The 13635-nt window shown below is 53.4% G+C and overlaps 1 protein-coding gene across 1 annotated transcript; it reads right to left on the bottom strand.

Moving 5' to 3' along the window:
* Positions 1 to 522: 522 nt before the first annotated feature.
* SNX22 (sorting nexin 22) lies at positions 523 to 3555 on the bottom strand. The gene is made up of 7 exons (XM_003267094.4): positions 3424 to 3555; positions 2949 to 3032; positions 2525 to 2629; positions 1932 to 2026; positions 1590 to 1622; positions 1283 to 1350; positions 523 to 891 (listed from the first exon to the last, which is right to left on the bottom strand). Exons 1-7 carry the CDS (start codon positions 3496 to 3498, stop codon positions 770 to 772), a joined length of 582 nt encoding a protein of 193 aa, XP_003267142.2. The 5' UTR covers positions 3499 to 3555; the 3' UTR covers positions 523 to 769.
* Positions 3556 to 13635: the final 10080 nt, after the last annotated feature.

Raw genomic sequence — 13635 nt, 5'->3', positions numbered from 1 at the left:
CCCTTGCCATCACCCTCCAGTCTATGTTAAGGGATATACCTGTACTTTTTCATAGCCTACCTCTAAACTGACTTTTTTTTTTTTTTTTTGTAGAGACAGGTCTCACTATGTTGCATAGGCTGGTCTGAAACTTCCAGACTCAAGCATCCTCCTGCCTTGGCCTCCTAAAGTGTTGGGATTACAGGCATGAGCCTCTGCACCCAGCTGACGTTTTCCTTTATTATTTATTTATTTATTTTGAGATGGAGTTTCGCTCTTGCTGCCCATGCTGGAGTGCAGTGGCGCGATCTCGGCTCACCACAACTTCCGCCTCCCGGGTTCAAGCGATTCTCCTGCCTCAGCTTCCCAAGTAGCTGGGATTACAGGCATGCACCACCACAACGCCCGGCTAATTTTGTATTTTTAGTAGAGATGGGGTTGCTCCATGGTGGTCAGGCTGGTCTTGAACTCCTGACCTCAGGTGATCCACCCACCTTGGCCTCCCAAAGTGCTGGGATTACAGGCGTGAGCCACTGCACCTGGCTGACTTCTTCCTTTATTACTTATCTTCTTGACAGCCTTGGCTGTTGGGCTCTAAGAGCATGCAAATTCTACCACCTTCAGCTACCAATGCGAGCCAAGTTCTGAGCCTTGAGTGGGAATACGGCACAACTGGGCACTGGGTAGTTAAGTCCTGGGTCCAGGCCAAAGGAGGACCTAGCCTTATATGGAGTTCATAGCAGAGAGGCACATGACTTTCTTAGGAGGCAGCCAAAGGCCTCTGGACTGATCAGGGCATCGGTGGTAGAGGAGCAGGGTGACAGGCCGCCTTTGGCTGGGCTTTATCTGGGCTGATGCTGAAGCTGTAGAGGCCCTGGAGCACACCATTCACCACCACGTTGGGCAGCGACTCTGTGGGACAGAATTAAACAGGTCTGGCCTCAGGCCTGCAGCTCCTTGAGCTCCTGCTCATGGGCTCAGCCCCCACTTGGGAGTAGGAGCCCCTGCCAAGGCAGCAGACAGCAGCTGTCCACCCCAAATGAAGCCTCCGCATTCCCAGGTCACATTCTGTTCACATCAGCTTGGTAAAGAAGTCAGGCTGCTGAGGAAAAGGAGACCAGGGAAGCCAAACTTGTTTTCCTTGTGTCTACAAAGCAGGCTCCAGGGGACAGGAGCAGGAGGAGGTAATGGCTCCAGAGGTGGGCAGCAGGAAGGAGATGCTGCCCCAGGGTCCCAGGAGCTGAGAAATGCAAACAAAGCCCACAACCCAGCCCTTTAGCCCCGTATCTAGGCACCTCCTCACCTGGGGAGGGGGTGTAAACATAGGGATCCACATGGAAGTTCAGGACAGGCCGCTGGTGCTGCTGGGAGCTGGGAGGAAAAAGGGTCATGAACCATGGGTGCGGGAGGCAGGGCAGAATCCCACAGAGGGGTGGAGATCACCAGGGACCCATGAAGGAAAAGGTGAGTGGGAAATGGGCTCAGGAGGCACCAAAGCGAAAACAGACTTCAGGGCCCAGGCCAGACAGGCCCAGGCAGCAGGCCCGCCTCCTAGCATATGGCCACTAGGGGGCGGCAGGGGCCAGGCGCGGGCTAGGGCTTTGACTTGCCTGCTTTCGCCAGGCAGGAACTCCCCCAGGGTGCTGAAGAGAAGAGAAATCACTGTAAGCTGCCTGGGGATGCCGAGGGAGCGTGAGGAAGGGGTGGAGACACCAGAGCCCAGAACTGCACCTCCCAGGGGACCACTGCTTCTATTTGTAACAAGCCCCAGTTCCGGAGGTAACCAAGTCTGTCCAAAAAAAAGCCCCTCCACCCAGGTCAAGAAGGCTGGTGAGGGTGGTCATGTCAGGCTGGATCCTGGCAGATGTGAGAAGAAAGGGCTTGCTCTCCAACACCTTTCCTCACCTGCTCACTGCTGACAGCCCCTGGCCCCCGCCACCGGCCCTCCTTACCCCCAGTTGCTAGCCTTGGGGTCTGTGGGGAAGTGCCGAAGTCTCAGGAATTCCAGTAACTCCTTGGGCACCTCCTGGTTCAGGTACAGGATACCCTGGAGAGGACAGAGGAGACCTGCAATGAGACCCAGCTACTAATTTGCATAGCGCAGTGTCAATGAAAATGCAGGGCTCTTTGTTCCCAAAAAAGAATTTCACGACAATGACAGCAGAGCATTGAACCAGGCTCAGGGCCCTTCTGAGCGCTGGGCCCTGTGTGCACAGGTTGTACCCCATGACGTGGCATAGCTTTGCTGTTGGGGGAAGGACCCTCACCCTACATGCCATCGGGAGGGCAGCACAGGACCTCACCATGGAGGGGACATGACCTGGCTTTCATGGACGTGGGACTACCTGTGTCCGTTACCTCATTCAGTCCTTTCAACAAGCCAAAGGGGGGTGTTTGGACCTATATTACTCTCAGAAAATCGATGCTTGAGGTGGTGAATAACATCCCAAAGTTGTGGGTTCCCTCCCTGCCATGCCCCCACACCTCTCTGGGCCACACCCCTGGCACAGCAGGCTGGGGGGCAACCAACTGTGCCCTCGCATACCTGGATGTAGGCCTCCAAGCCCTGCCGGCGCTGTTCCAACCCTCTGGTCCTCCAGTTGGGCAGGCGTTTCGAGGGGAAGTCGGGCACTTTGTACAGCTTCTTGATCTACTGGAGGTTTACCGCGTGCGATCACAGCATCCCAACTGAGCCCTCAAGCCCTCTTCGCCCGATCCAGAAGCCCTCCCGCGCCCCCGCCTTCAGACTCTACCCTGGGACAGACCCTGGTGAGTGGTGGACCCGCCGAGGGCGAGGAAGGCCCCAACCCACCCACAGAGGCCCAGGGGCTGACCGGCCGCGCAGGGACTGAGGCAGTAATGGGGGTGGCGGAGGCTGGGGCTGGAGCTCGCCCGCCCGCCTCACAGGGCCTGGGCAGGGGCTGGATAGAGGCTGGGCCGGGGCCGGTGGGAGGTCGGCGCCGCCTCACCCGCTTGTGCAGCGCGTGGAACTCGCTGTAGCGCCTCGGCACCGTGTGTCTGCGCCCGCTGCACAGCACCTCCACTCGGAACACCTGGCGGCGTGGGCGGGCAGCGGGTCTGCGCGTGAGGCCCCGCGGGAGGACGCCGCAGGACCTGCGCCTGGCGACTTGCCCACCCTCCCGCGCTCAAAGGCACAAAGCGGCCTTGCGGCGCCGCGGCTCCCCGGGGACGCTCCGCTCCAGCACACCTGGGAGAACGGGTTGGCGGACCTGCCCCTCGGAGCCCTGGGGTCCCTCAAGAGCTCGAACCACGGTCCGCGAGGCTGGCAAATCCAAGCGGCCCCCAAACCCTCGACAAGGTTTCCCCGACGGTCCAGCCCGCAGCGCTCGTTCACCCGGGCCCGGGCACCGGGTCCCCACTGAGCGCAGCGCGGGGAAATCCTGCGGGTCCCGGCGCCCCTCCCCATCCAGGGGCCGCGCTCACCATGTGGCTTTTCTCCGGGCTCTGCCTGGGCCCCTCGGCCTCGGGCCCCACCGACGGGATGTGAACTTCCAGCATCCGCGCCCCGGCCCCAGCCGCTCCGCGCGCTCGGCTCGGAGCCCTAACTCTCCCTGAGCGGACGGAGGACCCCGGAGCGGCCGGCCCCGCCCCCTCGGCCCGCAGGCCCCACCCCAGGCCCCGCCCCCAGGCGACCCCGCCCCGGGCGTTCCCTTGCGCCGCGGGTCCTGAGCCTAGAAGATTAGGGGGGACCCGGACGCCGCCCCCCAAGTCTAGTGCGCCCACAGCGCGCGGCAGTGGAGTCACCCGTTTGTCAAACATTGACAGAGCACTCACTGATGCCAGGAACCGGAGAGCGAAAACGTCACCCATCCTGAGTTAAGCGCCTACTATGGACTAAGGACGGCCTGTAGCTCCAGGCGCGGACGGAGGCGGGGCCCGGGCCTCAGCGCCGGTCCTGGGGCCAACCAGGGACCTGTTTTGTGTTCCTCAGTCCCTTCCCGAGCCTTTCGCTCCTTTCAGCCTGGTCCCTGGGATTGTGATCTGGATTCCCCGGCTGAGGCCACACCTGAGCAAGGCTAGGACCCAATCCAGCTTTGATGCCCCCTTCCCCAGCATCCACAGGCTCCCCCCATTCATTCATTGTTTTCATCCATCCATTCACACATATCTTCCAACCCTAAGGGGCTCCAGGCTGTTTGTGGGGAAGAGGCAGTTTAGGGACCTAGGCTCCGATTTGGGCGTCAGACTGCCTGGACTTCAGGAGCTCTGTAGACCTTTGCTCATCTGCAAAATAGGGTTAACGTGGCTCCTTCAGGCGAGTGTATAAAATGAGATGATTTGGCCAGGCGCGGTGGCTCACGCCTGTAATCCCAGCACTTTGGGAGGCCGAGGCAGGCGGATCACCTGAGGTCAGGAGTTCGAGACCAGCCTGACCAACATGGTGAAACCCCGTATCTACTAAAAACACAAAAATCAACCAGGCGTGGTGGCGCATGCCTGTAATCCCAGCTACTCAGGAGGCTGAGGCGGGAGAATCGCTTGAACCTGAGAGTCGGAGGTTGCAGTGAGCCGAGATCAAGCCATTGCTCTCCAGACTGGGCAACAGCAAGACTCTGTCTAAAAAAAAAAAAAAGAAAAAAGTGAGATGATTCATGTTAGGCCCTTAACAGAAGCGTTGAGTAGCAGCTTGACTGTGGGCTTGTCCTGGATGACTAGGATAAGTGGGCACAGGGCAGTGGATGGGAAGAGTGACTTTGGGGGTGGCACCGGGTTGCTCTTGTCCACCCGTCTGGGCAGGTTCTTCCTGGATATGTGGCAGGATTTTGATCCAGAACTCTCTCAGGCCATGTGCTGGAAAGGACCTCTGCTCCCACCTCTCAGCCCTGCACCCTTCAGCTGTCGGAGAGCTGCTATCAGCAGCACCATGGCAGGTCCTCTACTCCACTGACTTCCCCTACAAAGGCCCTGTGACATGCAGAGAGGCGAGGCCCTGCCTTCCAAAGTTCATACGTAGTGGGAGGTCTTGGGGTGCGCAGGAGGAAGCAGCAGAGTGCCTGTCTTCGGGGCTGGGATTGAGGGGACTCACCCCTCCCCTGCTTCTGCAGAGATGCCTCTGATCTGGAGCAAAAAACCTCCATCCCCAGCCCTGCCCCCAGAGAAGGGCTGAGATGACGACCCCAAAATGGGGCAAACAGGTCTCACCAATATCATGTCCCACATTCTCTTTTTCCAAGTTGCATCACACAAGGACCACAGAACCAGGAAGCTGAAACTTCCCAGATTCTAGTGGGGTCCCCTAGAAGAAAAGCAGCCCAGAGTGAAGAGAAGTGCTGTGCTTTCATTTCCTCCCTACGGCCCCATCATTCAGGGACCCAGCTTTCCCTGGCCTACAGGGCCTCCCCAACTCCCACTGTCCAGGGAGGCCTCCCCTTGGATCCTCAGACTTCTTGGTCCCCATCCTAATGACTGTCTGCGCCTCTGTCTGTGAGTCTCCCTTTTTTCCTGCCTTCATCCCCAATAGAACGTCCATTCTCTACCCTGCAGCACAAACCGTTACCAAGGCATGTGCTTAAAACCTTCCAATGTTTGCCACTGCACTTAGAATAAAACTCACTCTCCCTATGCAATCCACAAAGCTGTAAACAACCCAGCCCAGCCTCCATCTTCCACCTCATTTCCTCTCCTCTCCTCTCCCCATCATGCACCAGGCTCTTCCAACCTGACAAGCTCTTTCCTGCCTCAGGGCCTTTGCATTAGGCTGTTTGCTCCACCTGGGGACACTCTTCCTTGACTCTTCAAGGATTGGGCTCATCCTCCAATTCTTAGCCTAAAACTCAGCTCAAAAAGGCTTTTTTTTTTGAGACAGGGCCTCACTCCAGTCACCCAGGCTGGAGTGCAGTGACGCAATCACAGGGCTCACTGCAGCTTAGGTGATTTTCCCACCTCAGCCTCCTGAGTAACTGGAACTACAGGTGTGCATCACCACACCCAGCTAATTTTTGTATTTTTTGTAGAGACAGAGTTTGGCCATGTTGGCCAGGCTGGTCTCGAACTCCTGGGCTAAAGCTATCCACCCACCTTGACCTCCCAAAGTGCTGGGATAACAGGCGTGAGCCACCTCACCCGGCCGAGGCTTCCTTCTTGACCACTCTATCATATGACCCTTTCTATGCACGTATTACAGTCTGCAATTATTGTTTGGTTACTGTGTGTCTCAAAAACATTTGGGTTGGCTGGGCGTGGTGGCTCATGCCTGTAATCCCAGCACTTTGGGAGGCCGAGGCAGGCGGATCACGAGGTCAGATTGAGACCATCCTGGCTAACACAGTGAAACCCCATCTCTACTAAAAATACAAAAAATTAGCCGGGCGCGGTGGCGGGCACCTGTAGTCCCAGCTACTCAGGAGGCTGAGGCAGGAGAATGGCGTGAACCCCGGGGTGCGGAGCCTGCAGTGAGCCGAGATCGCGCCACTGCACTCCAGCCTGGGCAACAGCAAGACTCCGTCTCAAAAAAAAAAAAAAAATTGAGTTGAAAGACTATATGAATAATATTTGTGATTGAAAGACTATATGAATGAATGGGCACTTGGGGTATGTTGAGAAAAAACTAGGGAGGGGAAGGAGCAGCGGCTGCTGAAGGGTTTAAAGGCTGCCTGCAAGGTGGGACAACAAGAATCTTCTTCCTACCTCCAGAGTTAAACACACCTCTCCTCTCTTCTCTCTTGGCAGATCATTGTCTACTTTATCCATTTACTTAATTTTCAGGTGTTCCAGGAAGCCTCAGATCAGTGGATTTTCATCACCAGTTGTGGAAAGAGATTCCATGCAACTGACTTGTCAAACATGTGATAGTGAACCTGCAGCTCCTAATTGCACAGTGTTCCACCGCACAAGAGTGCAGGTACAAAAGAAGAAAAACAAGATCCTTGACACACAGGCATTTAAGATGTCTTTGGGGAGATAAAACAAGGTATGGAGAATATTTTCTAATTTTTAAAAATCAATTATGTATTAACTTATTGAGACAGGGTCTCACTCGTTTGCTGAGGCTGGAGTGCAGTGGCACAATCATGGCTCACTGCAGCCTTGACGTGCCAGGCTCAAGCGCTCAGCCTCCCAAGTAGCTGAGACAACAGGTATGCACTATCAAGCCTGGCTAATTTTTGTTTTGTTTTGTTTCGTAGAGACAGGGTCTCACTATGCTGCCCAAGCTGGTCTCCAACTCCTGGGCTCAACTGATCCTCCTGCCCTGGCCTCCCAAAGTGCTGGGATTATAGGTGTAAGTCAGTGCCCGGCCAAATATTTTCCTATAAAGAGGAACACATGACATGATGTAAATACCATAGCAGTTATTACAGTCAAAGAAAGTTTGCTTTCTGTACGCTTTCAGTGCTGGCCAGCTCAGCATATGAACACCACGTTCCAGACTCTATATGATGGGTGTGCAGACCTCAAAGTAACTTGTTTTTAGAATGAGCTGTTTTACGATACAGGCTTTTGTCTTTTCTCCACCATGATCTAGCATATGGATTGTATTTCCATATTAGATTATAGTAGTTCTCAGACTTTAGCAATCATCACCACCACTTGTAGGGCTGTGAAATCTCAGATTTGAGTGCCCTGGCCCTGGATTTTTTTTTTTTTTTTTTTTTTTTTTGAGACAGAGTCTGGCTCTGTCGCCCAGGCTGGAGTGCAGTGGCGTGTTCTCAGCTCACTGCAAGCTCTGCCTCCCGGGTTCACACCATTCTCCTGCCTCAGCCTCCCGAGTAGCTGGGACTACTTATGCCCGCCACCACGCCCGGCTAATTTTTTGTATTTTTAGTAGAGACGGGGTTGCACCGTGTTAGCCAGGATGGTCTCGATCTCTTGATCTCGTGATCCGCCCGCCTCGGCCTCCCAAAGTGCTGGGATGGCTCAACAGGCGTGAGCCACCGCGCCCGGCCGCCCTGGCCCTGGATTTTCTAATTGCTGGGCTGGGGTGGAGCCTGAAGCGGTCATCTTCAACAAGCTCCCTGGTGGTGCTGAAGCTCCTGGTTGGAGATCACACTAAGCAAGCACCCCTCTCCTGATTACCGCAGCAGCGCCGCCGGGGGCCGGGCTCCACTCGCTCCTCTATGCAGGCACAGAGCCGGCAGTTTGCCACTTGGAAATAGAACCAAGGAGCAGAGGGCAGGAAGGGCTGGGGAGTGAAGATGTACCCCGACTCGCCCCATTCCTGCGCACGGGTAGGCTGGCCCACAGCCCCTGCCTTAGCTCAGGCCCTGGCTTCCACTGCAGTCACACAAAGCCCCCTTTCACCGGCAAGGCTTCTGCTGCGCCACAAAGGCTACTCAGGAGGTTTGGTTAACCTCGTTAAGAAAACAAACAGCCCCTGGGCCAGGAGCTTGCGGGCGCCACGGGGCACAGAGGCTGGATTCTTTTCTGCGCCCGGGCTGGGCGGGCGGCAGCGGAGGGGTGGCCTGGCCAGGAGGGGCTCAGACACTGGGGGCTGTCTGAGCCAGGGTGGACCTTGCCTGCTCCACCCCAGCCCAGCTCTGGTCACCGGTATCACCTTAGACAACCCCCCTGAGGCTCAGGGTTCTTATCTGTCCTTATCTCAGGGTCCTCACACAACAGCGGTGTGTGGATTAAATGACAGCAGCTTCCACAGTGTTTGGCATGGGGCCCAGCACACAGCAGAGAGATGTTAGCTATTATTGACTGAATTATGTGAATTTGCTGTTTTCGTAGGCAAAAAACAGCAGTCTTACCAATGACATGGTTCATCCTGATGGATACTGACTCATTGACAACAAAAGCAGATTCTACTATTTCTTCCGTACCCTGAGACTGCAAGGTTAGCTTAAAAAAAAAAATTAACAATTTCAACTACTAACACTGCAGTAAGGATTTTTCTGATTTCCTCCATATTGTGCAACCAAAAATAGTAAAGAAATAAATTGGAAGCAAAGGTTGATATAAATCACCAACTATGCTGTTCATCAAAACAGCCTCCTACTGTTTACAGAGTTCCTACTGATTACCTTGTTAATAAGTACATTTTAAAAACTGAAATAATAAATATAACATTTAAAAACATCATTTTTATGTTTATTAGATTTTGGTGTAACGTGTCTTTTAAAAAGAGTGCTACTAAAAAGCGTTGTTACTGAGTTGGTCCAAACCCTTCATTTCTGTCAACGGGGGGAAGCGAGGCGTGAGGGAGGGGTGGGTACTGGAAGCAGCTGTATTAGAAGGCAGCTCTGACAAGCATGTCCTGTTCAAGTCCTTAGAGCAAAAATTGGTCCAGGACAGGCAGGCCCCAGACCCGGGGCTCCAGCCAGCAATGCCACTTCTAGGGGTCTCCTGTCCCCTGCCCAGAAAGGACAGCGGCAGCTCAGCTGCTTCAGACAACACGACTCAGGTCTGGCACAGGGAGAGCTGGCAGAGGCCACCCCAGCACTTTTGACGGCACGGCTCTCCAGGCTGCGTGTGGTGATACAACAACTCCCAGGGCCTTTCAGAGCCGTGTCAGCCAATCAACCAAGCGGCCCCTCTGGTGTGCCAAGCACTGGGGTTCAAGAAACAAAGACACGCGCGGGTCCCTCAAGTAACAGGGGTTCATTGTGAAGAGAGCTGAGAGACCAAGAACTGGGGACAACAGGCAGAAGCCAGGATGGGCAGGAGCTCCAGGCCTCAAGGTCTGGAAGGGAGGCGGCCCTGCCTCATATGCTAGCCGTCACCAGGATGCTGCTGGTGGCTTCTCAGCAAGTGGAGTTTTTCATGTCTGCCATTAAGGTCCCCAGCTACTCACCAAAGCTGCTTCTGTCTTCCAGCCTCTGCTACTACTCCACTGGGCAACCCCTGCCCATCTGGAGAAAGAGTGTCTTGCAGGGGTCAGAGAAGCTCCAATGCTTACCAGGTCAGGTGGGTATCCAAATGGGACTTGTCCTTAACAGGCCTGTGTGGATGCCTTCAGGTCTTTAAGAAAACAACTTAGGGCCGGGTGTGGTGGCTCACACCTGTAATCCCAGCACTTTGGGAGGCTGAGGCGGGCGGATCACATGAGGTTGGGAGTTCGAGACCAGCCTGGCCAAAATAGTGAAGCCCCCATCTGTACTAAAAATACAAAATTTGCCAGGCTTGGTGGCACGTGCTTGTAATCTCAGCTACTTGAGAGGCTGAATCAGGAGAATCACTTGAGCCCGGGAGGCGGAGGTTGCGGTGAGCTGAGATGGCACCATTGCACTCCATCCTGGGCAACAAGAGCGAAACTCCACCTCAAAAAAAAAAAACAAAAACAAAAAACGAAAAACCACCACAAACTTAATGGGTTGATTTCCAGGTTCCTCTTGTCTGTCCCCATCTAGATGTCTACAGTGTGTGGGATAGGGTGTGGCAGAGAGGCCACGCTAAGAGCTTGAGTTCATCTTAGCTCTGGGGTGTGACCTGGGCCGGCTGCTTCAGCTCCCTGAACCTGTCCTTAGTGTGGGTCATGAGCGCACCCTGCAGGGTGACAGTGCTGGATGTGAGCTATCTCAGGGCCCTGAGGCAGTTCTTACTATAGTTAATAATTAGGCCCGAGAGTGGGAAGGGGCGGTCATGGGCAGTCTGTCCCCTGCTCCGGAACATGCTCCTGGCCGCAGGAGCCTGGTCTATTTTTCTTGAGAGGCTGCCAGTGAAACCTGCGTGTTGGGCCCCTGTGGCTATAGCCACTGCAGCTCATAATGGAAGAGGAAGCAGCGAGCTCTGAAGCCCCGAGGGGGCAGTCATTTGGAAACAGTCACATCTCTTTATGGAAAGGTCCTGTCTCGGATTGGACAGGGTTTTTCTGTTTCTTTTCTGGACCCAGACAAAGAGCATCCTGTGGAGGGCGAGCAGCTGGCTTCCTCTGAGCAACCTTGGGTGGGTGAAGTTTTCTGCCCCAAGGTCTGGTCATCAGAGACAGAGGAGCATTTCCACAACAGACAAGGGCCAAAGGGGTGAAAGGCCTGTCTGAGGCAAGCCTTGTGGGGCCTGCAGGCTTCCCCAGCACACTGAGCACCAGTCTTACCAACCACGGTGAGGCCTATTAAACCTCAAATTAGGCCAGATTTCCGGATCTCTTGAAAAATCCCCAGATCTGGCTTCAGTGACTTGTACGGCAATGATCTTGAGCCGAGGAGCAGCCATTGCCTCGGAGGATCCTCTGCAGGTTGGAGGACACCGGGATGAGCAGAGACAGTGCAGCCCAGGACCCCAGGGAGTCCAGGGCTTGGGAGGCTACAGAGACCGCCTCAGAGCTGACACCACACAGGAGAGGAAGACCAGAGGCTGAAGAGGACGACAGACGCGGGGCCCACCTCCAGTCCGGGGTAGGGCAGAGGGCAGATCAGGGGAAGCTGCCTGAAGAACAGATATGTGACGCGGGCCTCAAAGCATGCACTGGATTGTTTTCCCATACTGAAAATAGCTTTATTTGATTTTTCTTATTTTAACGATAATACATAGAAATTTTAAGCAATACAAAATGGTATTAAAAATTAAAGGCAATGCAAACTTCCATCTCTAGAGGTGACCATAGTTATTAACAATTCAATCAACATCCTTCCCATATATAAAGTTTATATAAATGTGAATATCATGCAATTCTATAACCTGCTTTTTTCACTCAAAAATATGAGTTTTCCTTGTCAATGAATATAGCTATATATCATCTTCAATGGCTGTAAAATATTCAATGGTGTAACTGTACCATAATTCAATTAATCCCCTCCTGATGGACATTTCAATTGGCTTCAGTTTTTGCAACTGTAAACAGTGCTATGACGGGCATTTCTGGTTAGTCATCTTCAAGGATTTGGTTTCTAGAAGTGCCTATGAGGATCCTCAGTGAATGTTCTGACACACAGGCAAATGCTCCGCATCTCCTTACACTTATATTCCCATCTAGGGCATTGGAAAATGCCTGCTTCAGACAGGTGTAATTCTGAGACTGAAGATGGGGATGGGGAAACGGTGCTTAAGTTACCAAGCCCGGCATTAACCCAGCCTCCTCGGGCCACACAGAAGTGAGAAGTAGCACATTTGCAATCAGTTTCCATGAGGTGTCGGCACTGTTGGGAAGGACTGGGAGATAAAGAGGGAAAAGTGAGCTGGGTCCTTTCACAGACAGTATGAACGCCAGGTGGCAGAGCCTGCAACTGGGGAACAATCATTCAACAGTTATCTATATTTGACACCTGTTTTGAGCCTGAACCTTTGCTGGGGCCCATGGAGTTATAAAGGCGTAAGACCCCAGAGTTTACCATTTGGTGGAGATTGTAAATCACCCAACTTTATCACAAGATGCAGTATCGGCAGGTGACACATGCACCAGAAGACAGGCTTCAGTTGTTCTTGTCCATTTATCTCAGATCAGGCATGACCCTGTCCAAACATGGAGCAGAGAATCTTAGCCAGTGTCTCCAAAGACAGAGTGTACATCCAGGCATGTGCGCACTGTAGCACAGATGTGTCCTCCTATGTTTGGAGCCAGGGATCCCCATTATCTTCTCCTGCCCTTCCCTTCCCCCTAGGCTGCCAAGTACTGGTGGGGAAAATCCCAGCACCTTGGGGCTTGATGTCCTTGAAGTCTATGGGTTTCCCGTGGGCCCTGAGTGTGCTCGGCAAAGGACACGCCCTCCATCACCACACGCTCTCCAGCCACATCTTGGCCCCATCCTGAGACTTCCAGGAGCTCCTCTCCTTTTTTAAAACTTGAGTTGCTTCAAAGACTTTTTTTTTTTTTTTTTTTTTTTAGGGTTCCCAGCTACAGGAGCATTCAGAATGAAAGTCTTCCGGGAAGAGTTAACAGTTGCTAGTATTTTTGTGTAAGCGACAATTCTTATTCCCGTTTCTCTCATTTATTTTGTCACTGAGTACTGACACTGAATACTGGGATCACACCAGCTTGAAGTCCAGTCCTCATCTTCAGCACTCCGGAGCTCAAACGCTGAACTAGCCAAGGGGAAAGCAGGTTCCATACCTTTTATCTAAAAATACTTGGCTTAAATAGGTAAATATGACATTCCTATCTCAGAAAATTTTAATTATCAAGCATGAAACTTCCCCTCTTCGGCCTCCCCTCCACCTACAGATTCTTTCCTGTGGCCTCAGCAGTGAGGCACCCTCTGAACACAGGTCCCCTTCCTGTGCTCTGGACCCCATTTTCTTCCAAACATGGCTCTGACAGTCATTCTCTTTCTCTTCTCTGACTTTTATTAACATGCTTAAGTTTGTCCCAACTTTAAATAAAACAAAGCCTCCTTTAACTCTATCTCCCCTACTTAAAGCAACTGGCCTCCCTTCCCATCCAGAGCTGCTTTTTTTTTGAGACAAGATCTTGCTCTGTCACCTAGGCTGGAGTGCAGTGGCGCAACTGTAGCTCACTGCAACCTCAACCTCCTGGGCTCAGGTGATGTTCCTGTGTAGCTGGGGCTACAGGCATGCACTACCACACACCCAGCTAGTTGTTTTTATTTTTGTAGGGACAGGGTCTCACTATATTCCCCAGGCTGGTCTCAAATTCTTAGGCTCAAGTGATCCTCCCATCTCGGCCTCCCAAAATGCTAGGAATACAGGCATATGCCACTGTGCCTGGCCCAGAGCCGCTTCTTAAACACCTTCAGCACTCACTGCCCCCACCACTGCTTCCCCTCCCATCTGCCCCAAACCTATTGCCTCATGTGTTACAAA

Source organism: Nomascus leucogenys, chromosome 6 (genome assembly GCF_006542625.1).
Source record: "Nomascus leucogenys isolate Asia chromosome 6, Asia_NLE_v1, whole genome shotgun sequence".
Taxonomy (NCBI): domain Eukaryota; kingdom Metazoa; phylum Chordata; class Mammalia; order Primates; family Hylobatidae; genus Nomascus; species Nomascus leucogenys.
This window is presented reverse-complemented; position numbering and strand designations above follow the sequence as displayed.

Excerpts from the sequence above, each read along its gene's own strand:
- SNX22 (XM_003267094.4), bottom strand. The coding sequence starts at position 3,498 with ATGCTGGAAGTTCACATCCCGTCGGTGGGGCCCGAGGCCGAGGGGCCC. Across the intron at positions 3,033-3,423 it reads GCCCGGAGAAAAGCCACATG|GTGTTCCGAGTGGAGGTGCT; the intron begins GTGAGCGCGGCC and ends CCACGCCGCCAG. Across the intron at positions 1,351-1,589 it reads TTCCTGCCTGGCGAAAGCAG|CTCCCAGCAGCACCAGCGGC; the intron begins GCAAGTCAAAGC and ends TTTTCCTCCCAG.